The 26,404-nt window shown below is 35.9% G+C and overlaps 1 protein-coding gene across 4 annotated transcripts in view; it reads right to left on the reverse strand.

Annotated features, from left to right (window-relative positions):
• The window catches only part of CDKL2 (cyclin-dependent kinase-like 2 (CDC2-related kinase)), a 32,778-nt gene that overhangs the window by 4,882 nt on the left and 1,492 nt on the right, over window positions 1-26,404 (reverse strand). Inside the window, exons 2-14 of one of the 4 annotated variants that reach the window (XM_014537783.1) lie at window positions 26,108-26,112; window positions 24,936-25,131; window positions 21,164-21,358; window positions 18,373-18,551; window positions 17,196-17,308; window positions 15,878-16,017; window positions 13,161-13,249; window positions 11,206-11,341; window positions 9,915-10,213; window positions 9,238-9,331; window positions 4,955-5,078; window positions 4,545-4,651; window positions 835-966 (exon numbers count right to left, since the gene is read on the reverse strand). In XM_014537783.1, the coding sequence (XP_014393269.1) occupies window positions 835-966; window positions 4,545-4,651; window positions 4,955-5,078; window positions 9,238-9,331; window positions 9,915-10,213; window positions 11,206-11,341; window positions 13,161-13,249; window positions 15,878-16,017; window positions 17,196-17,308; window positions 18,373-18,551; window positions 21,164-21,358; window positions 24,936-25,103 (1,776 nt within the window). In that variant the 5' untranslated portion in view covers window positions 25,104-25,131; window positions 26,108-26,112. Of the gene's footprint in view, window positions 1-834; window positions 967-4,544; window positions 4,652-4,954; window positions 5,079-9,237; window positions 9,332-9,914; window positions 10,214-11,205; window positions 11,342-13,160; window positions 13,250-15,112; window positions 15,167-15,877; window positions 16,018-17,195; window positions 17,309-18,372; window positions 18,552-21,163; window positions 21,359-24,935; window positions 25,136-26,107; window positions 26,113-26,404 lie in introns of those variants that run through there. The other 3 variants (XM_005856630.2, XM_014537791.1, XM_014537794.1) reach the window with 3 other exon arrangements.

Raw genomic sequence — 26,404 nt, forward strand, 5'->3', positions numbered from 1 at the left:
ACGGCTAAAAAAATAATACAAAGAGATGTCCCCCAAAAGTCAACACTAACAATACTCAAATATGAAAGAAGACTGGAAAAGGAAAACAGAGGAACAAATAAGAAACAAATAATAAAAAAATAAAACAGAGCTAGACCCAAACGTATCAATAATCACATTAAATGTTAATGGCCTAAATATTCAGTGCTAGTCACAATTCTAAAGATATCCCCCTAAGATGCCTATCCCTGGTTAGTCAATCAAACTAATTCAGTTTCTGTGTGAAGGGACTTTGCACATGAAATCGATGTTACTAATCAGCTGACCCTAAGGTAGAGAGATTATCCTGGTGGGCCCAATGTAATCACATCATCCTTAAAAGCAGAAGAGTCACGCCCTGACCGGTTTGGCTCAGTGGATAGAGCGTCGGCCTGCAGACTGAAGGGTCCCGGGTTTGATTCCGGTCAAGGGCATGTACCTCGGTTGCAGGCACATCCCCAGTGGGGAGTGTGCAGGAGGCAGCTGATCGATGTTTCTCTCCCATCAATGTTTCTAACTCTCTATCCCTCTCCCTTCCTCGCTGTAAAAAATCAATAAAATATATTTTTTTAAAAAAAGCAGAAGAGTCAGAGAGATGAGGCAGAAGAGGGGGTAAGAGAGATTCAAAGAATAATAATAATTTTTAAAAATCCAGCTAATGTTGCTGTCTTTGAAGATGGTGGAACTAAGCCATGGTTCCAAGGAATGTGGGTAGACTCTAGACGAGAACTATCCCCGGGGATCAGCCAGCAAAAAAACAGGGACAACAAGGAGACTTAGGTCCCACACGACATGGAACTGAATTCCGCCAACAACCTGAATGAGCCTGGAAACGGATTCTCCCCTAGAGCCTCCAGAAAGAAATGCAGCCCTGCTGACATCTTGATGTTGGCCTGTGAGACTCTGAAGGAGAGAAGCAGCTTGGCCCGGGCTCCTGGCCCATGGAAACTGTGGAATAATAAATGGATATTGTTTTAAGTTGGAGTAATTTTTATCGGCAATAGAAAACTAACACACATTCCAATGAAAAGAATTGGGATTGACAGAATGGATACAAAGGAAAGATCCTACGTATATGCTCTTGGCAAAAGGAATACTTTATAAAAACCCGGTAGGTTGAAAGTAAATGAAAAGACAAAAGATATACCATGGAAACATAAGTATAAGTAGGCTGGAGTGACTATTTTGATCTCAGACAAAATAGACTTCAAGGCCCAGAGTACTACGAGAGTTAGAGAGAGACATCTCATAATAATAAAAGGGACATGTATCAGGAAGACAATACAATTTAAGTGTGCATGTAACTAAAAAGAGATTAAAATACATGAAGCAAAAATAAACAGATATAAGAGAAAAAATAGACAATTCCACAATCATCGTAAAAGATTTTGAAAGCACTCTTTCAGTAACTGATAGAAGTGAACAACAAAAAAATCATAAGGACATAGGAGATCTGAACAACACTATCAACCACCTTAGTTTAATTCCACATTTATAGAACATTATATCCAACAACTAAGAAATACACATATTTTCAAGGGAACAAGTTTAATTTACCAATATAGACCATATGCTGGGCTATAAAACACATCTCAATGACTCTAAAAGGATCAAATTCATACAAAGTATATTCTCTTACCACATGGAATTAAATTAGAAATTGATAATAACAAAATATCTAGGGAAACCCCAAATATCTAACCATTAAACAAACATTTCTAAGTAATTCATGGGTTAAAAAAGAAATTACATGGAAATAAAAAAATGTTTGGACTGAATGATAATGTAACTACAACATATCAAAATCTGTGGGATAAAGCTAAAACCATGCTTATAGGAAAAAAACAAAACATGTAGTTGTGTGTATAAGTACATAACATGTGTAAGTGTGTGTGGGGGCGGGAGGAGGGATTATGCAACACTTTACTTACAAAAATCTATCTTACAGATTTTTCCAAAAAGTACAAATAGGCTTTTATAAAGGTGAAAATTTTGTGTTATGTACAGAAATGAAACATAGTTCAATGTAGTCTTAATAATAAAGTAAGTGCAGGGCAAGTCACAGCGCCTACCAGAAAGTCTTTTGCTTTCAGTCTTCTGGTGTTTCTCTTTCCTTCAGATTTCTATACATAAGCTCATGTTATTTTGTTGTTAATTTGTGATTTTTGTTACATCTACTTTCCCTTTTATTGTAGTTTAAATACAACTGGAAATTAAGCAAGTAAATTGAGACTAAAAATACAGAACCAATTTAAATGTATAAAACAATTAGTTCAGCCTGGCCGGCGTGGCTGAGTGGATGAGCATCAACCCCTGAACCAAGAGGTAAACAGTGCAATTTCTAGTCAAGGCACATGCCCTGGTTGAAGGCTCCAAACCAAGTAGGGGGCGTGCAGGAAGCAGCCAATAGGTGTTTCTCTCTCCCATCAATGTTTTTATCTCTCTACCCCTCTCCCTTCCTCTCTCTCTCTAAAATCAGTAAAAACATATTTTTAAAAAAAAAGATTAGTTCAAAACAAAAATAGAAACCTTTTCTTACATTGGCTGAAACTAGATTTGGTTAATATATATATATTTTTTAAACATATTTAAAAAAAAAAGATTAGTTCAAAACAAAAATAAAAACCTTTTCTTACATTGGCTGAAACTAGATTTGGTTATGTCAACCCTGAAAAGTGCTTTTGAACCATAGTGCACTCTCAGAGAGCAAATGAAAAATTCTGCACCTTTAAAATGCACATTAAATTTAACTTTAGAAGTATAAAAGGAATTTATTGAGACTCTATAGTTACCAGATGTTACATCTGTGACAGTGATTCATCTTCATACAACAGGAATTTGTTTAGTTTTAATAATGTTGCTATAGAAATTGTCAGCAAGAGATAAGGCAAAGCAACAGCAATCAATAAACCTTTTTCTCAGTATCACTGGGTAACTGCCTCTGTAATTTATCCTCAACAATATTATTCCCCTTGTTTAGAGAGCTCTACAAAATTATTTAAGGAGTAACATAGTTAAGGAGAAAAGAGTATTCACATTGATAAAGAAGCAACATACAGTTTCTCTATTAAATTAAATGGAAATGCTTAAACAATGAGGCTGGAGAATTTCATTCTAAAACAAAAGTTTCCAAGCATCAGGTAAAGGTGAGAAATCTGAAAAAGTAAAAGTGAAGTACAATGATACATATCCAAAGTTTGTAGCGAGTTATGGTTGGCTCAGCGGATTTAAAAATTTGACGGTTTTCTCAATGTGAAAATGAGCGATATGACTGATATGATTTCATATAAAAGTAGCAGAAACATAAATAGTCTTAAGAGCTAAGAGAAATTATAGAAAAAGATGACTGTAGTAATAACAAATCTTTAACATGGATAAAGTGGATCATCTTGGGGAAAAGTGTCAGACAATACATTTTAAAAGAATAAAAACAGTTTCAGAGTTTTACACTTTGAAAGATAGATTATAATTTTGGTGCTAATGCAGTGAAATACTATAAGCTACAACAAAACCTGTAGTTATATAAAAGCCATAACTAGGCTACACACACACACACACACACACACACGTTTAATCATAAAACATTGATTACTGTAAGCTGCGAAATGTTAATATAAACATACTAGAGGCCTGGTGCATGAAATTGATGAAATTGAGTGCAGGGACGGGGGGCAGGCCTGTGCTCTCTCACAATCTGACACCCCTCAGGGGTTGTCGGGCTTAAACCAGCAGTCAGACATCCCTCTCACAGTCTGGGACACTGCATGCACCAGTGACCATACTTTTCATACAGGTGAAAGGCATGTTGCTGTTGTATGGGCAGCTACATTTCATTTGTTTCCCCTGATTATAAAAAGTAGTACATAACATGATCCTTCTGAGGCAGTAGTACCATTTTCCCCATCTTATGGGTGGAAAAACTGAAGCAGAGAGAAGTTAAGTAATTGGCTTTGTCACACAGTTATAAGTGTCAGAATCAGGGCTGACCACAAAATGTGCAAGCCAGAGTCGATGCATGTCATCGCTGTATCATCCTGTTTTTTCAGTGTTAGAGTAGCCTTGACAGGTTTTAATTTTTAAATCTAAGAGACTGTTCCCAATATATAGGGTAGGGTCCCTAGGCCTGGCCAGCGATCAGGGCCATCTGTGGGGCAACTAGCAAGTAGGGTGATCAGGGGGAGGGGAGGGAGGCCCCTGCTGGCACCCTCCGGCCGGCCCCGCCCCCTGATCACCACTGCTAGTCACTTCCCTCTGCGGTGTGTGTGTGGGGCGGGGGGGGGGAAAAAAAAATCATAGCCACTGGTGTTCGGCTGTTCTGTTGATTTGCATATTAGGGTTTTATTATATAGGATATGTCATAGAGGTACTAAGTTCAATGAACCAATATATACAATTTAACAAGCAAAATTTTATAGGTCTCACCAATAAACCTTCCCAATCCTTAAGAGCAAACTCTCCCTAAGAAACTTGAACAGGAAATATGAGAGAAACCGGAGCTCCACACAACCTACAGAGTATTTCTGTACCTGATGCAGTGTAACACTGGAGGCATGCAAGTCAATAGCGGCCAGAGAAGGAATTTGAGATTCTGAAAGGTTTTTGTTCTCTTTCCTCATTAGCCTGGAATTTCGAGCTGCACAAAAATAACCATAAAGCACAGTGAAAAAAATAGACATTTTTGTTAGTTTTTCACATTCTGTATCTGTCCCTTTGTATGTATTACTTATTGTACATAAGTCTGAACATATTTGCATATATAAAAATGTAAAATTACTATGAGTTTTTTATATTCTGTTCATTTAACATACATGTATGAGTTTTTGATATTCTGTTCATTTAACATACATGTATGAGTTTTTGATATTGTGTTCACCTAACATGCATTTTAAACAATGCAAACAAAAGGGCTGACAAGGTAAAAGCATTGCAAACATACCTATGCCTTCCAAGGCTCTCAGTTCAGGGAGATGATTGTAGTTTAATTCAGGCAAATGCACATCTGTCTTTGCGTATTCTCTTCTTTTCTTATTTGCCTGAAGGAGGCTCTTTTCACTAGTGATCTAATATCATCAGAATGATTAACACAAATGAATTAGCTTCCAGGTAAACTGGGCTTGCCCCTTGTCTAACTACTATAGTCATAGCCTAAAATGTATGGATTTGAAGATCTGGAATAATACAATATTTGAAAAACATAAGTAACACACACAAAACAATTTCACCTAGTTATTTCAAACCTCTTCCTCAGTAAATGTGTTAAAACTGCTAACAAGTGGATTACTGGTTGATATGAGTTTCTCCTTCTCCCTCTCTCAGCCTTCAGGTAAGTCCGGGCAATCAGTAAAAGGTTAGCAGATGGGCATCAGGCCAGCAAGGTCAGGCCTTAGGACACTTGCTGAGCTTCTCAGCATATAGTTGCTTAATTCTGAGCAGTTTATCTGGCCAGGTATATCACATGTCCTAGGTTGTTTTTTGCTTTCCCAATATAATCTCGGTGCTCGTTTTAAAAACATTTGTCCTTGTCCTGCTCCTCAGAGTTAGCATATGATACTATCTCCTAATTATACAGTTTATTAAGTAAAGAATTACAACTTCAATTATTTTCCAAATCTTAGTATTATTACTTCATAGTTGATAAAGTCTGAGAAAATAATAAAATGAAGAATAGTAGGAGCACTTCAACTCCGTACCTTTATGGATTTGACATTTTTCCGTTTCATTTGAGAATGACAGAAAGTCTGTATTCTTTTTTACATTTTCAGAACAGGTAATAAATATATAGAGTGTGTGATTTTCTTTAAAAAAAACACCTATATATAATGAAATCATATATGTGTTTTTACATATGTTTGTATGTATAATGAAATATATACACAAACACATATAATGACAGTGTCAAGCTGTCATTGAGGTTCCTTGATGTCTCAAATTTAATATTCTCTGAATTATGCCACTCTGCCTCCCACAAATTCTTCACAAGTCCTGGAGTGAGAGTTTGAGTTTCTTTCTTTTGGATGTTTCTGTTTGTTCTTTTAATAGAATAAGCGCTAAGGCTCTTGGCTCAAGTCAGCTACAAAATAAAATAATTAGTTCAAAAAAATTATCCGCAAATGCAAAAATAAATAAATAAATAAATCCAAACTACCAGATTTACATATTCAAACAGTGGCAAGTAAAATACATGAGATGTTTATAATAATATATTTATTATTGATCTTCAACCTAGAATTGAAGAAAGTTTAGGCTTAGCTCTGCTTCCATTAATTTTCCAGTGGATCTTCCCCCAACTAATCTTTACCTCCTTTTTTAATTGCCTGTTCTAAAGAAGGATAAACAGAAATAAGATCTAAAATTACTAGCCAGTGATGGTTATGCAATGCCTGAAAGAAGGCTGATATCAATTCCAGAAAAATGGTATTGAGCCAGCTATTTGGAAAAGCCTAGCTAAGCAAAAGAATCTTCAAAGCAGACTGGGAATGTAAAACACAAAATATCCACAGAGAAATCAAAAGGTAAACTATGTCAAAAGGAAAGCACGATAGGTACAGATATTGTAGTCTAAGCAAAACTTAAAAACAAGCAAATATAATGTCTAAATCATGAGAGATGAACAAGAAAGGCTATAATTTTCAGCACTGAGGATAATGAAAGAAATAGAGAAGGAAAATTTGTGAGAAAAATACTTTTTTGGGGAATATGTCCATACCTCCCTTTCCCTAGCAGAATTCATTTGCATTTCTTAAGCAGTTTCAATTTGCTAGACACTGTTCTAGGTGTGAGTGAGAGCAGTGAGGAAACAAAGCACAAATCCCTGCCTTGGAAGCTTACATCTTAGAGAGGGTGACAGACAATATATAAATAAAAGAATGTAGAAGGTATCAAATATATATACTGCAAAAAAAATTAAGCAAGGTGGGAGGATAGAAAGTAATGGGAGGCAAAATGAGTTATCATATTAGGGAAGACCTCATAATAAGGTTTCATTTAAGCCAGGGAAGAGAAAAGGCAAGTGTTTTGGATTATCTGGAGAATGTTCCAAAGTAGAGGAAGAAGCAAGTGCAAAAGCCTAAATGTTGGAGCACGTCTGACCATGTTGCAGGAATAACAAGGAAATCAGTGTGGTTGGAATAGATGGATCAAGAATGAGAGTAGCTGTGAATGGGACAGAGGGATGGGGGGTAGGGGGACCGATCTGGGGTGGGGCCAGGTTGGGGGAGGGGCTGTAGGAGGTTGGCAGCCAGCCCCACCCCCTATTGGGATAGGAGGGGTGATCACAGGTTGAGCTGGCTGAGGGGAAGGGGCCGAGGGAGGTTGGCCAGCCAGACCCACTCCCCCAATCAGGCCGGTTCACTGGCCGCAGTGGGCGTCGTAGCGACTGGTGGTTCCAATTGTTATGGCATTCCAGTCACTGGCTTTTAATATATATAGATAGGTAATCAATAAATATTTGTTAAATGAAGAAACAGAATACTTTTACCAAAAACCTAGTGTGGATAAGACCATTTATCTTCTCTACTCTAAAAAAAAACAAAAACAAAAAAAAAAACTGATCACCAAGCATTAGGTTAAGAAAATTTACTGTTGCCTAAAGAATTAAAACAGATATCATTTTAATAAAATCTTACATTTTAAGTTCCAGATTGATATTACTTTCTAAAACTTACTTAAACTTTAAGTCTTTCACATTTATGATTATGGCAGGCTGGGAAGATATATGCATAATTAAGCTTCCATTTTATGATTTGTCCCCAAATAAAAATCTCAGTTCTTCACCATTATATTTAATATTAATAAAAGTCTAGAAATTACTTAGCTTGTTCTTCTACCGCTGAGAACCGATCACTTACTGGTTTGGTCATGTTAATATTATAAATGCCTGATGGAGTCTGTTGATTTGGTTTAACAAATGGAATACAATACTTCTTGGTCTTCTCATCCACTCTGTAACAAGGACAAAAAAATTAAGTTAGAACCAACAGTAATTATTTTTCAAGCACAAAACCAAATTACATAGCACCAAGTGACATGCAGTTTAATCAGCATTTAATGCCTATTCTTAAAAACACTATGTGCACAGATCCTGTAAAACATTCTGTCCTACACTCATCCCTCCTACCCAGTAGTGCACAGGTGGGGTCCCGCTGGCCCAGCCCCAATTGGGGTGGATCAGGGCTGGGCCTATTGGGAGGAGGAGATGGCAGGAGGTTGGCTGGCTGGCCCACCCCGATTGGGGCCTGATCAGGGCTAAGCCAGCTTGGGGGAAGGGCTGTGGGTGATTGGCCAGTGGTCCCACCCCCTGATTGGGGTGGGGGGGGGCCTACTGGGGGTAAGGCCAGCCATGGGAAGAGGCTGTGGGCGGTGGGCTGGCTGGCCCAGCCCCCAAATGCAGTGGGGGGCTGATCAGGGGTCAGCAGCCAGGGGAGGGGTCGTGAGAGATTGGCCAGTCAGCCCCACCCCCAATTGGTGTGGGGGGGGGGGCGACTGGGAGGCAGATCTGGCTGGGGAGAGGGGCCACAGGTGGTTGGCCAGCTGGCCCTGCCCCTGATCGGGGTAGGGGGACCGATCTGGGGTGGGGCCAGGTTGGGGGAGGGGCTGTAGGAGGTTGGCAGCCAGCCCCACCCCCTATTGGGATAGGAGGGGTGATCACAGGTTGAGCTGGCTGAGGGGAAGGGGCCGAGGGAGGTTGGCCAGCCAGACCCACTCCCCCAATCAGGCCGGTTCACTGGCCGCAGTGGGCGTCGTAGCGACTGGTGGTTCCAATTGTTATGGCATTCCAGTCACTGGCTTTTAATATATATAGATAGGTAATCAATAAATATTTGTTAAATGAAGAAACAGAATACTTTTACCAAAAACCTAGTGTGGATAAGACCATTTATCTTCTCTACTCTAAAAAAAAACAAAAACAAAAAAAAAAACTGATCACCAAGCATTAGGTTAAGAAAATTTACTGTTGCCTAAAGAATTAAAACAGATATCATTTTAATAAAATCTTACATTTTAAGTTCCAGATTGATATTACTTTCTAAAACTTACTTAAACTTTAAGTCTTTCACATTTATGATTATGGCAGGCTGGGAAGATATATGCATAATTAAGCTTCCATTTTATGATTTGTCCCCAAATAAAAATCTCAGTTCTTCACCATTATATTTAATATTAATAAAAGTCTAGAAATTACTTAGCTTGTTCTTCTACCGCTGAGAACCGATCACTTACTGGTTTGGTCATGTTAATATTATAAATGCCTGATGGAGTCTGTTGATTTGGTTTAACAAATGGAATACAATACTTCTTGGTCTTCTCATCCACTCTGTAACAACAAGGACAAAAAAATTAAGTTAGAACCAACAGTAATTATTTTTCAAGCACAAAACCAAATTACATAGCACCAAGTGACATGCAGTTTAATCAGCATTTAATGCCTATTCTTAAAAACACTATGTGCACAGATCCTGTAAAACATTCTGTCCTACACTCATCCCTCCTACCCAGTCCCCAACTCCAACCAGATTACCTTCCTTTAAGCAAAATTCCCAAAAGGAGCTTCTTTGTATCATTAAATGCCTGTAGCCATACAATGCAGAAACAACCTTGAAAATCAATTATCTCTTTTGTTATGACAACCTCCTTTCATGCTATTAGAATAAATAGCTGTAGATTCTCTTCACCTTAAACAGTACAACCCTACTTTCTTAGGACTCAGGTTAATTTTTTGACCAAATGCTAATAATCTTCATTATATAGACCAAAAAGTCTTTTGAAACAGCAACCTGACAAGAATGAACAGTATCCAAAAGCCTGAGAGTAACACAATGGGGCTGAATTGACAATCACTTACAAATTTGCAAATATATCCTTAAACAACCTTTTGTTCTTATTTTCTTAATTCATACCTGTAACTCTGAACTCCTGGGATAGTCCCCATTCCAGAATTAATACCAGGAGCTACTGCAGAAAGATTGTGTGTAAGTGGAGGAATAGCCATGCCTGGATTCCTTGTGTGGTCCACACTGCCATTGCTGCAGTCTCTGAGGCTTGTTGAAGGCACTGTTTTGATGTGGCTAGTCCCGTTGTCATGGAGACAGCTGACATTTGAAGCTCGACTGGTTTTTTCAACTTTTTCACCATCAATTTTTGACCCTTTTATCTTTAATACTCTAGAATCCTTAATTTTGGGATCAGCATTGGAATCCTGAGGAATAATAAAAATGTTAATAACATTAATGATCTGAGGATAATGAAAAATCACCTCTACCTATAAAGTACTTGTCAACTAAACCAGAATTCCACAGACAGCACCTTTTTGTGCCCCTGTATTTTTTATCTACCTATGGAATTAAAATTAAACCCAAGATTCTCGGTCAGACATTTATTTTGAATAGAAATGCAATTTACACTAGCTCTGATGTATACAGGGTGGGGCAAAAGTAGGTTTACAGTTGTTCATATGGAAAATAATACAGTAATTAATAAATAATAATACAAGAATAAACTCTGTTTCGCATACTCACACCTGTAAACCTATGTTTGCCATGCCCTGTACACCTCAGATTTACATGAGACATATATCTAACTTATAAATATTTCAGTGGGAAGAAATGTGGAAGAGAAATCAAGCATGCCCACCTTTGTTCTTATATATGTAGAGTCAGGAAACACAAAATTGAAAGTCTTTTCTTTTGATTCATGTGAGAAAACAGGAGTGGTTGGTGGTGGATTTGAATTACCTTACCAAGAACCAATTTTAGATAACATACCAGGAAAAGTAAACTTCAAGTAAATTCAATACCTAAATCTCAATTTTAAAATGCTCTACTTTATATAAAATTCTAACAATGATATTTTCTCTTCCATCATTTAAGGGGAAAAAATGGTGTGCATGTGTGTTTGTGTCTATGTATTGGTATGTGGATATTCACCTGTGTCTATATGTTCTTGTATGATTTCCTGCACAGTCTGGTACACAGTAGGCACTCACCACATGATACGTTAAGATTTTTTAAAACAGGTAATGTCTATAGAAAAGATACATTTTTATAAAGAAGCTAAAAGTTAACTTATTCCCCATCAGAAAATATTTTAACCTCCATTTTTTTCACCCTCCAACATAATAAATTTAATATACATTAATTTTTAAATTTGTTATACATTAAATTTAATAGACATCAAAACATGGACACTTACCTGTACCACAAGTGTGTTTCTCTCCTCACCTAAAACGTCATCTTTTTCCTTCTCCTTCTTTCTGTTTTGGGATTTTTTAGATAAAGAAATATTTCTGGCATCTTTCTGTATTTTTAACTGTAGTTCCTGAGAGAACCTACATAAAAATACATTTGTCAACAAAATAAAATTGTGTGAGACAGATATCAAGGGGGAAAAATGGTTTTCAAGATATCTATTTTTAAAAATTGAGTATTAAACTAGATTGTGTTATTGAAAATGAGAAAAATTATGGCCTACATTAGCAGTTCTCAAAAGGTAGTTTGTATACCCCTGGGAATCACTAAGAACCTTTCAGGAGGTTCAAAAGGCCAAAGCTATTCTTAAGACGAAGATGACTTCCTTTTCATCCTGTTAACATTTGCGCTGATGAAAGCAACAGTGGTACCGAACTGCACTAACAGTCACTGTATTCTTCATAGCCACACATTCTCAGTTAAACAAGACAAAGAGAGAAAGAGAGAGAGAGAGAGAGAGAGTTGTATTTAAGGGTGTCCCTGATAAAGCAGTAAAAAAGTATTAATTTTATTAAATCTAAATCCTTGAACATATGTCTTTTTCATATTCTGTGTGACAATATGGGAATATGCAAAAAGCACTTCTGCTGCAAACTGAAGCACAGTGGTTATCTTAAGGAGAGCACTGAGTGATTGTTTGCGATACAAACTAAACTAGCCACCTGTTTCTTGGAACAGTTTTACTTGAAAAAAAGACTGACAGAAGAGCTATTGTTATTCAGAGGGGTATTTAGCATACATTCCCTTTTAAAAAGTGAATGAAGGAGCTTGTCACTTCAAGGAAAACAACTGGTATTTGTGTCAATAAAATTCAAAATTTTATGCAAAATTAGAATTCTGTTAAATTTATATCCACTACTGTGAGCTGAGGAAATTCCCAATATTTAAAGACTTTTCTGATGAGATAGAATGTGGCTTTTTGAATGTGGCATAATGAAATAGGTCAACATTTTAAAGATCTGTATAACAGCAAAACAATATTCTCCAAATGACTAATGTATGTTATTATAAAAATATACATGGGTAAAGGACCTATTCAAAGTGTGAAATTTTAATGTAACTGGGTAAAAAAAAAAAAAGCTCATTGATGTGGTTTCAGATTCCACAACCAACATTTAAGAACTACCACTGTCAGTGTTAGTATAGCATCAAAGTTTTTGGTATGGGATCAAAGAAGAATGCACACAATTATCTTTAAAAGCTAGTAAAATATTCTTCCATTTCCCAACAACATATTTGTATGAGGTCAGGGTTTCTTCATATATTTCAAACAACACAACATATCACAACTACTGAAATTAGAAGCAAATATGAGAACCCAGGTATCTTTTAGTAAGCTAGATATTAACTAGACTTGTAAAAATATAAAGCAATGTCATTGCCACTCATCTCACTATATTTTTGCTTTCTCAGCTATACTAATGCCAGTAGCTCAAACAGCACAAGAGAACATGCCAACAGCTCTGGCACCCACGTGTTTGGCACACCAAAGTCTCCAGCACATCAGCAGTGTCAGCAGGGTCACAGGACTGGGTGTGGTATGAGTTTGGCAACAACAGGAAATGGCACCTTTGCAAATGCATCAGCACCCAAGACGATGGCATCGTACAACTGGTAGCAACATAGAAATCAGTGACCTGAGTGGTGCATGTCACCACAGGAAGACAGGAATAAAAGCAGGAAGTGACTGCTTTGTGAAAACCAAGAGCCCTCAGTTAGTGAATACAGGGGACCACTCCTACAAATTCCTTGGCTGCTAAGGATGAAGGGAGGTAGGGCGGTAAATATATGAGATCTTATCAAAGTAGCTGGCTAGAGAAATACTGTCTGTTACTATTATGAAGACCTTATTTCAACTCTAGGCTGGGGTGACCGGGAAAACATGAGCCAGTACCATACCGTTCAGCAAATCCATCCATACAAAAGAAATTGTGGTGCAGGAGCTCAGCACAGAAGGGCCTTTTGTCTGGATCAATATGTAAGCATTTCTGAAAAATAAAAATAAAAAACCCATGTAGCTCATATGTTTTTTAAAAAAATCTAACCACATTTAAATGTCTAAACATAGAAAACACATCTTTAAAGTCATGAATTTAAATATCTATGATAAATGACAAAGAATAAATCACAAATCTAGACAATGACCAAAGGTTGCTAATATCACAAAAAGAAAGACCACCAGACATTCTGATCAAGCTCTAGCTCTATAAATTTATAAGAAATACAGGACACAGAGGAACATATTAAACTATACTATATGGGAAATCCTAAGGGACAAACAATCTAGTTTCTTCAACAAATAATTAGCAAGGTTTAAGCAGACAAAACAAAAAGAGATGAAGATGAGTTTGTAAATTAAGAATCTTAAAAAAAAAAAAAAAGATAACTAGCCCAGTTATGTGGCTCAGTGGTTGAGCATTGAACCAGGAGGTCACGGTTCCTTTCCCGGTCACAGCACATGCCCACGTTTCGAGCTCAATACCCAGTAAAGGGCATGCAGGAGGCAGTCAATTGATGATTCTCTCTCATTACTGAGGTTTCTCTCTCTCTCTCCATCTCCCTTCCTCTCTGAAATTCATAAAACGTTTTTTTAAAAAAGATGTAACCTCCTTCAAAAAATAAGTTAACTGATTGATATGTAGACTCTATGTGAATCCTAATTTAAACTATAAAAAGAAATTATGAGAAAGTCAATGAAAGTTTGAGCATTGATTCAATGTTTTATGATATTAAGGAATTATGGTGAAATTTTAAAAGTTAAAGCCCTTGCAGAATGGGAGAGAAAGGACCTGCTCTGTGCTTATTATTGTGCTAGATACTTTACACAGAAGATTCTATTGTAATGCAGGGCTTGTTCTGATTAATTGAAACCATTCAATGTTAGTAAAAATACAAGGGACTCAATAAGTAGCTTTAAATGAACAAGAAAAGTTCTACATATAATTAAGGTATTTTAAGTAAAAAAATATAATATCTTCAATTTGTTTCAAAAATGCTCAAAAAAAAGGTGCTGAGGGTGTAGACAGATGATAAAGATTGTCTAGAGGTTGTTAATTGTTGAAGCTAGATGACAAGTATGCGAGGTTACATTCTATTGCTATTCTTTCTTTTCTGTTGAAAATTTCTGTAATAAAATGTTTTAAAAGTTATATGATTCTACTATAAGGGCCATAAGTTAGACAATAATTTTATTTTTATTCCCTTTAAATCTCTTTATAGATTGATCATAAAGCAGGTTTCAATGAAAAATATTTGCATGTGTTAGAAGATTATATAGAAAACTAGAGGCCCAGTCCACGAAACTCGTGCATGGGGGGGAGCGGGGGGCACGTCCTTTAGCCCAGCCTGCACCCTCTCACAGTCCAGTAGACCTTGGGGGATGTCCGCCTGCCAGCTTAGGCCCGCTCTCGCCACCGCCGCTGCACTAGCCAGCCATGAGCCCAGCTTCTGGCTGAGCGGCACTCCCTCTGTGGGAGTGCACTGATCACCAGGGGGCAGCTCCAGCATTGAGTGTCTGCCCCCTTGTGGTCAGTGTGCATCATAGCAACTGGTCGTTCCACTGTCCGGTCAATTTGCATATTAGTCTTTTATTATATAGGATTAGAAATGTGTTATTCTAAGAACTTATTATAATTAGTTATAAGCTCACTAAACTTTTAAAAAATATATATTTTTATTGATTTCAGAGAGGAAAGGAGAGGGAGAGATAGAAACATCAATGATGAGAGAGAATCATTGATCGGCTGCCTCCTGCACACTCCCTACTGGGGATCGAGCCCACAATCTGGGCATGTGCCCTTGACCAGAATGGAACCTGGGACCCTTCAGTCTGCAGGCCGACACTCCATCCACTGAGCCAAACTGGCCAGGGCTCACTAAACGTTTTTAATGAGTTATATAGAAACCTAAAAAAAATAAAAATAAAAATAAAAAACTTAGATAAATGTTATGTGATCCTGATGTTTTAGAGATACTTATTTAATCAATACTTTAGGACAACCCTAACTAAAAAGAATTGGTTTGAGCTAATAATTCCAAAATGTCCATGTTTAAAGACAATTTGATACATTGAGACTCTCCCTAATATCTACCTCAATCAAACACAAGGCAAAGGTGATGATGATTTGCAAATTAGCTTCAGCAAATCCAGTGGCTAAGCAAAAGCCCCTTTAACAATACACAACAGATCACCTCTCGGCCTTTTGGCTCAGATCAAGTGCAGTATCTATTCTTATTGGTTTAACAATACACTGCAAGTCATGTTCCTATGCCCTATAATTTAATTAATTTTCCTGCTACTCTGCCCTTCTTTTTATTTTCTTATTCTATTTTCCTTTTCCACTTAAACAAGGTTTACACTTTAAATGTTAAACATTAAAAACATCTATAAGGATGTTTTCACACTTAAAACATGCTAGATAACACTAAATGATTTCTTAGGTGAAATTTTCAGGTCTTTACCTCTGAAGTCTTCCCCCCAAAACCCACACACACACACTCCATATACACAAAATTGTTGACCTAAATGATCAACTAAACAAGAAAATACATAAGAGAAAGCCAAGTCTCCGAAATATAAATTCCCTGTCAGAAAGTGAAAGAAAAAGTATGGTTACCTTTGCTAAATCGATCACAACTTCAGGGAGCTTGGGATAGCGTCTTTCAAGAGGTTCCATTTCCTTGATTTCAGGCAACCTTACTCCCGCAAACGCAGGGTTTTTATAAAACAGCTCCTGGTGCCTTGGAATGAGGTTACCTGGAGGTGAGGACAGCACACATCTCTGTCATTATACATCATGAGAGCAATAGCAGAGACAGGTGATGTGGAGTAGAGAAAAGAGTGGGACATGCTTATGGAGTTGGGGGTTTCTTGCAAAATGAACCGAAGACAGTGCTCTTAATGAAAGTTCATATGCCAGTGAACACAGAACTGAAGACATGAAGGAGCATAGGAAAAGGAGAGGCAAAGCATTTTATAATTTTTTAAAATATATTTTTATTGATTTCAGAGAGTAAGGGAGAGGGAGAGAGAGACTGAAACATCAAATATGAGAATCATTGATCTGCGGCCTCCTGCACGCTCCACATTGGGGATGGAGCCCACAACTTCGGCATGTGCCCTGACCAGGAATCGAACCATGACATCCTGGTTCATAGGTTGATGTTCAACCACTGAATTACTCCGGCTGGGCTATAATGTTTAAATATAATTACCAGCACTTCATTTGTAACACCAAAAATCATAAAAGTGCCAACTAAAATAATGAAAATATGGTCAGAATCTAATCTAGATAAATCAGTCTTACCATTTAAGAATTTAACTTTTGGTCAACTGATTTTATAATTATGTTCAGGTCTGATTTTAACACTTTTATCTTTTTTATCAACTTCAGTACTTATCTGAGCATAAAATATATATGAAACCATTATATTGTTTGTTGAATTTCTAACCTGGAAACTTAAAATCCAATAGTTAAATAGCCCCCAAGTATTTTACCATTTTTTTGATTTTCCAAGCTCTGTCTCCCAACAATGAAGTTAATATTTCAATAAATGTAATAATACTGTGATGATCTAGCATCGACATTCCATCCAAAGCACTAACAACAAAAGTCACATCTGCAACAAGATTAAACTACCTTGGAAGTCTCTGTATCTCTCAATTTGAAGGTGGGGATGAGGGTATAGTTATATTACACCAAATGCTTTTTGATCCATAGGTAATAAGCAATCATTTGCATCCTTTCTATGTGTGACCGAATGCAAAAGTGCAGAGAAATACACACACACACACACACACACACACACACACACACACACACATTTATATACGAACATTTCCTATTTGCTTCCTACCTTGTACAATCAATGCAAACAAACAAACAAGCATAGGAGGAAGGCTCTAGAATTGAAAATGCAGATGTGTAATCTTACCTAAACACGTCATAATATGATATAGCTGATCAATATCAGAATCTCCAGGAAAGAGGGGCTCCCCCATGAGCATTTCGGTTACCAGACAACCAATGGCCCATATGTCAACAGCTCTGAAAGAAAAGCAGTGTGGTGTAAAATTTGGCCTCCTTACATGTTTACTGTGACTGAATCTGCTCTGCATATTACTACTAAATATTCTAGGCATTAAGAATAGTAGTAGCAAGCTTTAAATCACCTATAAACTTAAAGTACTAATTCCCAATTTTATGTAAGTCAGATTTCCAGAAGCTTTGATCATGTGACATAGAGGTAAAGGGCTTCTAAAAAGTCGTAATAGTTATGTGTCCTTTATTCTGAAGATAAGCCTTCTGGGTTTTCATTTAGAACCTATTCATTCTTTGTTTGCATATAATTCTAGCAAGTTAATCAGTCTATCCCACCATACACTGAAAACTACCAGAAGGAGGTGGTCGTTAGGGACACATACAGTAACAAGAAGGAGAATTGAAAGCTAATAGAGAAAAAAAAATAGAAAAACTGTCTTTAAAATCAGTTGTAAGAACTTAAAGAATATTCTGGCATTATTAGCATAAGGACAACTAACTTGAAATTTCTCAAGGTCATAGCTATATTATAAAATGATATAAAGGTGACAGTATGACAGTAAAAGGAGAACTTAACATAATCAAGAAAATATTAAATGATGTATACTCTGAAAACAGAAATTGTAGGAAATATTTTTTTAAAGATTTCTATAAAAGCAGTAAAAGTCACAATCCCATCTTCTTTGAAGAATTCATTTATGGAAATAATTATATTTTAAAACATTTCACCAAATTATTTCTACTCTGAGCCTTGTCCACTCACCTCATTCCAATAGTTTCAGACTTATCCAATCCATGTTCTCTCTCTTTACAAGTGAAATATAGTATACCTATTTCTGAACCACTATAAGAAAACAGACTACTTGCTCACCGTGATTTCCCTACCTTTAAAATATTAGTATACTCACCCCCAATTGTTTCACAAGAATACTTAAAGGGGAAGCACCAAAAATTACAAATCACTTGGTAAAGTCCCCTAAATTCAAAACTTCTTTCCAGTGTTAGAGGAATCATTTTTATATTAGAAACACATTGGCGCCCCCCACACCACCACCACCATGATGTCTTACTTGCCATACTTCACATCACCAACCAATAGTTCTGGAGCTCTGTACCATCGGGTTGCCACATAATCAGTATAAACCTCCCCAGGAGCTGCCAATGTCCGCGCAAATCCAAAATCACATAACTTGACAACGCCAGACTGGGAGACTAATATATTCTCTGGCTTGATATCTCTGTGTATGATCTAAGACAAAAAACAGAGAATGACATATATTGGCACATCAAGGTAAAAAATTAATTTGTTTTTAGTGCCTGCCATGTGCAGGGCCCTGTTTTTGTCCCTATAATGAAGAGAAATAAGAAGCATACGAAATTCTTCCTGGCTTTAAAGAACCTGAAATCTAGTTGGGAAAGAAATAACATTTATGCTTAAAATTTTATATAAATAATCAAAGATACTAGATTATATATATATACCAAATGAATTGTTCTGTTACTCTCTGCTCTTAAGATTAAGAGATTAAAGCTGTAATTGAAGATTGGGTAATCAAGGAAAAATGTTATGAAAGGGGTGGGCTCGCCCGGACGGGTTTGGCTCAGCGGATAGAGCGTCAGCCTGCGGACTCAAGGGTCCTGGGTTCGATTTCCGTCAGGGGCATGTACCTTGGTTGCAGGCACATCCCCTGTGGGGGGTGTGCAGGAGGCAGCTGATTGATGTTTCTCTCTCATCGATGTTTCTAACTCTGTAAAAATCAATAAAATATATTTTAAAAAAAAAAGAACGGGGTGGGCTCTAAGGTAGGTCTTTAACCTAAGTATGACCTGGATAAATGTAGAAATGAAAAGGCAATCCAAGTGAAGGTAACGAAGAGAACAAATGAATAAAGAGAAATCGATCAGGAGACTAGAGAAATGATACTTCTACAGTACAGGTTATATACTAGGGAGGAAGGATGTCTCAGCTGCCAGCCTGAGGTCTGAGCTTCTGTCAAGGCCATGGGAACCCATGGAAGTGGTATGACCAATATGATGTTTAAAGATGTTGGCCATAAATAAGCTAAATCAGAGAGGGACTAGAGGCAGGGAAAAGAGCAGTGGGACAACTATGAGGCAATAAGGGCCTAAACTAGACTGGTGCTTGGAGGAATGGAAAGGAGGAGACATAGTTTATAAGTATTTTAAATCAAGCATCAATAGAACTTAGGAAGTAGTCTCAGATATTTTATTTAAACCTTGGAATCTAAAAGAATTAAAAAGCTTAGAAAAAGTTAGTTTTGATGGAATAATTGGTAGTTCACTTTTAGCCATAGGGGCCTTTATGAGGATTGCTGAGCACCCAAGTGGAGGCATTCTTCAGGCAATTAGAAATGTAAAGAGGGTCGCCAGGACAGTGTGGCTCAGTAGCTGAGCATCAACTCATGAACCAGATCAGGGTTCAATTCCTAGTCAGGGCACATGCCCAGATTGTGGGCTTGATCCCCAATAGGGAGCATGCAGAAGGCAGCCGATCTATGATTCTCTCTCATCATTGATGTTTCTCTCTCTCCCTCTCCCTTCCTCTCTGAAATCAATAAAAATATGTTTTCAAAAAAGAAATATAGAAAGGGTCAACAAGGTCAGTGGTTAAGATTTGTAAAGGAGAAAATATGAACACTGGGAGACAATACTAAAAATTCTACAGCTAGGCAAAACAAAATATTAGACCTAATTCTCTAATACAAGTAAACTGTATTTGGAAAAAATTTTATATATATATTTTAAACTCTTTCAGGGGACCAGCATCTTAAATGGCAATATGCCATTACTGAACATTTTGCAGAGGCTACCAACTGCTATTACATCCATGCAAGCTCACAGGGTCAACCCCACATCTACCGTTAGCATCTATTATTTTTATAATCACGCAAAAAAAGTCATTTAAAATATTTTGTAAAACTGGAAGAATAATGTGTTGAGTTATTCATTTGGTACTTTGTGCCATTTTACCTAGAGGTGCTCTTATTGATACTCAAAGGATACAAAATTATTGTGATAGATTACAGGCTAAGAGCAGGGATCTTTTTTTAAAAAAAATCTTTATTGTTGAAAATGTTACATATGTCCCCTTTTTTCCCTATTGACATCTTCTAGCCCACCCTTACCCCTTGCCCCAGGCCTTCACCACACTAATATGTGTTTCCATGGGTTATGCATATATGCATACAAGTTCTTTGGTTGATCTCTTCTCACCCACCCAACCCGCCTTCTCTCTGAGATTCGACAATCTGTTCCATGAAGAGCAGGGATTTTTTTACTTCACAACTCAGCAACAGAATCTGAACTAACATATACATGGATCCTTGGGTGAATGCATTTGTCAAAACTCATCAGTTAGAATTTGTGCATTTCACTCAGTAAGTGTCACCTCAAACAAAAGCAAAAAAATATTAGACTCTAGTTAATATACATAGCCAAAGTATTTAGAGTTGAAGTGTACTGATATCTGTAATTTACTTACAAATACATAAATAAGACATTAATAAATAGATAAGTATATTAATATATAAATAAATACGTCATAAAGAAAATGTAGAAAAATACTAACAAGTCTAGAATCTAGGTGGTAGATTATATGGGTATTCATGGCACACTCTTTTTATTTTTCAGTATGGTATGGCCTAAACTTTTCATAATAAGATGGTGGGGAAAAGAATACATGTATTGTGACACACGAAAACTGGCAATATCAAAGTAACAGTTTATTTCTATGATTTTACTGGTCTAAACTTTAAACAAGTATCTCATTAAATTACGGTAAATGACTGGTGCCTGGAGAGTCAATAATTGGCAAAACAATTATTTAAACTAAATACTTACATTGTGACTATGACAAAATCCAATTCCATTAATAATCTGAAACAAATACTTTTGAACCAGCTGGTAGTCTAGTCCATTTGGAAAGAGTTCCAAGTCATCAAGAATGGTATGGTCAACAAACTCAAAGACTAGGTACCATCGTTTTTTTTTCTTACACACCTCCAACAGATTCACCAGATTTTCATGCCTCAGTTGCTGTTATAAAAAAATGCAAAATAGTTTTTACATCAAATGATTAGCAATGAGTGGCCATCCAAAATAGATCTTAGCATAAGAAAGACATATAAATAAAATGCATGAACAGTATAAATTGTAAATGTATATTCTGGTTTTTAAATTCTAGTTAAAAGACCACATTGCTCTGTTGTCCTCTCAAAGAACACAATAAAACCAATAAGGAAAAGAAATGTAGCTTTATCTCTGATGGAACTAAATAGGATCTATGACCCCTTCCCACAACAAATGAGGTGAAACTGCCAAATGTAATCAAGGTCAAACAGGAGTGTAGGAAGATACCAAGAGATTATCTGTGGCCACAAAGCTGGCAGAGCAGATTTCTCCAAAGTTGGTGATATACCCTGAAAAGGAAAAACAACAACTACAATAACAAAAACCAACCCAAAACCTTCTTAGATATAATGGGAACAAGGTTGCAGAAAACAAAACTAACTTATGCTGATTGTAATCAAGACAGTTGTGACCTGAGTGGAAAAGGAAGACAGTAGTGATGAGAAGGTATAAGGTAACGGGGGAAAGGACCTTCTGGTGTTATTTTCGTGTTCTGTTACTTGATTTAGATGGTGGTTACATGGGTTGTTCAGTTATTTAAATCCATAGAGATATATTTTTATGATATGTATACTTTTCTATATGTCAATAAAAAGTTGAAAGAAAAAAAAAAGATCCAGACATAAAAGAACAAACTTAAAAAAAGAGCAGCGATTGGATTGACAGCTGACTTCTCAAGAGCCATAATTGAAGCCAGAGGACAAAACAATGTTATTTTCATTTTGTTGAAAGAAAATAATTGCCAACCTAAAATTCTATACATAGCAAAAATATCCTTCATGAAAAATAACAAAATACAGACATTTTCATGCAAACTAAAATTGAAATGTTTTATCTACAGTATTTCCTCACAAAAGGAAATCCTAAAAAAGAAGGCAAGAGATCACAGATAAATAATAAATGCAGAAAGGAAGGAAGAACAAAGAAAGTGGTAAAAATAAATGTAAATATTTAAAAATAATTACATCTTATGATGTTTAAATAGCATAAAAGATAAAAGGGAATAACTAGAGATGATTATTGCAAGGTTTGGAAGAAGGATAAAATTACTGGATACTGTTAGACTTTAACAAATGTCTAGGATAACCACACAATGAAACAATATATAATTTTCTAATTATTTGAGGAAAATAAAGGAATGATAAATGTAATCCATCCAAAGACAGAAAGAAAAAAAGGAATATAGAACCAGTGAGACAAATAGCATATATTAAGATGGTAGATTTATACCTAAATATATCAGAAACTATATTACACATAGATGGACTAACTGTTCCAATTAAAATACAAAGATTGTCAAACAGTATGAAAGAAAAATGTAACTATATGTTCACAAGAGACACATCTAAACAAGGACTGAGATGGGAAGCCAGGCAGAAGAGGGTAAAGGAAGGAGATATGGGAGACATCTGTAATAACCTCAACAATAAAACAAAATGGAAAAAGATATACTATGCAAACATTAACCAAAATTAAACTAGTGTAGCCTTATTAGTTTCAGCCAAAACAGACTTTAAGAAAAAACATTACTATAATAAAAAGTTATTTCAGCCCTTACTGGCATGACTCAGTGATTAGAGTGTTGGCCTATGCACAGCCTGCACATGGGAGGGTCTTGGGTTCTATTCCCGGTCAAGGGCATGTGCCTGGGTTGCAGATTCTATCCCCATCAGGGCACATGGTGGGAGGCAATAAATCTATGTCTCTCTCTCACATCGATGTTTCTCTCTCACATTGATGTTTCTCTCCTTTCTCTCCCTCCCTTCCACTCTCTCTAAAAAAAAAAAAAAAAAAAAAAAAAATCAATGGAAAAAATATCCTCATTCCTTAGGTGAGGATTTTAAAACAGTTATTTCATGATGATAAAAGATTTGATTCAGCATGCAGATATAATAATTCTAAATATAAAATATGAATAATATGGCTTTTCTACTTGTAAAGTTAAACCTTAACTGAATTAAAATAAAAAAGAACAAATCAATAATCACAGATTTTAACATATTTCTTCTCAGTACTGGATAGAACAAGCACACACACAAACAGAATTACTGAGAATTTAGAAGATTTAATCAATGCAAGTAACAAAAGCTAATTTAATGGAATACTTTTCAAGTACACGAGAATAATTTTTTTGTTGTTTAGTATATTCTGAATCAAAAAGCATGTATCAAGAAATTTCAAAGGAATAACATCTTACATAGTATATACTCATATCACAGGGCAATTATATCGTTTCAACTTTTCCATGTGTGCTGCCTAAGCGATCTCAAGGGCAATTATATCAAAAGTAAAAAACCAGGGAAGGAAAATCTAGAAAATTTCCAAATATTTGGAAATCAAGGAAAATAAGAAAATAGTCTGAACTGTTCATCAAAATTTCTGGAATACATACCAAACTGTTCTGAGAGGGAAATTTATAGCTTTAAATGCGTAAAGGAGGCAGGGGGAGAGGCTGGAAATAAAAGATATAAGTATGCATTCAACAGGTTAGAAAACAAAACTACAAAATAAACCCTCCCAAAAGAAGTAGAAGGAATGAAATACTAAAAAACTAAAATGAAAGAGAAGAGAAATAAATAATAGAAAAGATGAACAAAGCTAAAAGTTGGTTCTTTCTAAAGAAAAATAAAATTAATAAACTTCTCGTGAGACTGATTAAAGAAAGAGGGACATAACATAGCAGGCCCGAGAGTGCTACCCTTAGATAGGTATGCTGCACCTTCGCTGGTACCTGGAAATCCCTGGCTGGTACCTGGAAACCTGGATTTCAGGAGGGTTCCCTTCATTTCCAGAATTGATAAAAATGGCGCACTGCGCAAACAATATTGTTCATGCTGAATACCTGCATTCCTTCTGGGAGTCTGAAATTTTGGTACGAGCCAGGCAGATATGCCTACATGACCAGTCACCAATAAAAACCTTGCACACTGAGAATCTAATGAATTTCCTTGGTAGACAATATTTCACATGTGTTATCACAACTAATTGCTGGATGATATAAGAGTGTCCAGCTGAGAAGGGGTTTCTTAGAAGCCTGTAACAGGTTTCCCTTTGCTGATTTTGCTTCCTATCCTTTCAGTGTAATAAATCATGGCCATGAATACAACTGCAGAGTGCTGAGTCCTCTAGTGAATCACTGAATGTTGGGGTGGTCTTTGGGACCCTCAATACAAATGATAGCTGGCTACCTCTACCTAGCTAGGTAGGTAGACAGATAGGCAGATATATATATATATATACACACACATATATACACATATATATATGTATATATATATATGCAACAAGTACTTTTAAAATCATGTTTATGTTCATGATATAAATGAATATACATATGTAATCATTTCATTTGTTTATTGCCAAAAAATATATACTTTAAACCTTGTAATATATGAGACAAATATAAAAACAGTAAATTTCCCCCAAAATGTAATCTTGATCAAGAAATAATTTATTTTTTAACAAAATACATATATTTACTCACCTTCAGTAACTTGATTTCTCGCATAGCAATTTTTTTAACCATTTTGTCATCATCACTTTCTAAGAACTTCTTAATGGCTACAATTCTTCCAGTATCTTTATTCCTACACTTCATCACCATTCCATAGCTCCCTTCTCCAACCAATCCTAGGTTCTCATATTTTTCCATTTTAATTCAAAACCAGGAGGATTTTTTTATTGCTGTAAAAACCAAAATATAGTTAATAATGTTGAGTATATTAATTTTCTCCACCCTCCCAGCAAAGTAATTCTTCCCAACATGTTTTCCATATTAGAGCAGTCACTGTGTTGATGGTTCTCCCTTGCTGACTCCCAATTTCTTATTGTTTCCAATTTTGTTATGTTTTCAAAATATTCATATACATTTCATAATAGACAACACAAATATAACTGAAGCCATTAACTTTAAATTTAAATTACTAAATGTTATGTTGATGAAATTCAACATATTTTTAATTCAGATAAAGTAACACTAGAACCACCATACAAAACAATTACAGCTCACTTTAGAAAAACATGATTCCTTTTCACACAAAGGTGAAAAAGTCGCAAGTGAGTTTGGTTTTAGTGAAGATCATGTTTATTTTTTACATCAGGATTAAAAGATCAAAGATGAAAATTTTTATACACTCTATACTCATTGAGGAAGAATATTTGGTCACAAAATGGTCACTTATCAAATGAATACTAAGAACCTTTGTTAAACTATTTTTCTTACTATAGTAATTAAATTCCTATATTGAACTTACAAAATAACAGCAATAACATCACAGTATATAGGCAGATTTTAGAAATTAAATATTAGTAGCACCAAATAGAGTATTTCAAAAATCCTTTTAATGATTACTCACTATGAGAATAATCATTTGAATTTTGTGCTTATAATTCTTTTCTTTTTAAATATATTTTTATTGATTTTAGAGAGGATGAGGGAGAGAGAGAGAGAAACATCAATGATGAGAGAGAATCATTGATTGGCTGGATGGAGCCTGCAACCCAGGCATTCGTCCTGACCGGGAATCAAACTGTGACCTCCTAGTTCATTGGTCGATGCTCAATCACTGAGCCACACCGGCCAGGCTGTGTTTATAATTCTTTTCTACTCCCAATTACATGTCATTTTCTGGATAAAGGCAACCCTAATAAAATCTTTCTTACTTTACTAATGATTGATGAATGTCCAGCAATCAGTCCACTACATATTTTGGTACAGAAAAAAAAAACTTTTCAGTCCAAATACAGAAAAAATTTTAATTCATAAGTTTTATTGCAAATTTCAAACTTTATTTTTAAATCTAGTGTTGAAATTAAATTCTAGAACCAAAAAATAAAAAAAATATTCATCTTAATCCCATTATGTTTCTAAAAGTTTAAGGAGGAAAAGATACCTTTAAGTAAGTTTATATTCAAATGATAACTCATGGTTAAATTTTTTAACCTGACAATATA

The sequence above is a fragment of the Myotis brandtii genome, unplaced genomic scaffold, assembly GCF_000412655.1.
Source record: "Myotis brandtii unplaced genomic scaffold, ASM41265v1 scaffold1038, whole genome shotgun sequence".
NCBI lineage: Eukaryota > Metazoa > Chordata > Mammalia > Chiroptera > Vespertilionidae > Myotis > Myotis brandtii.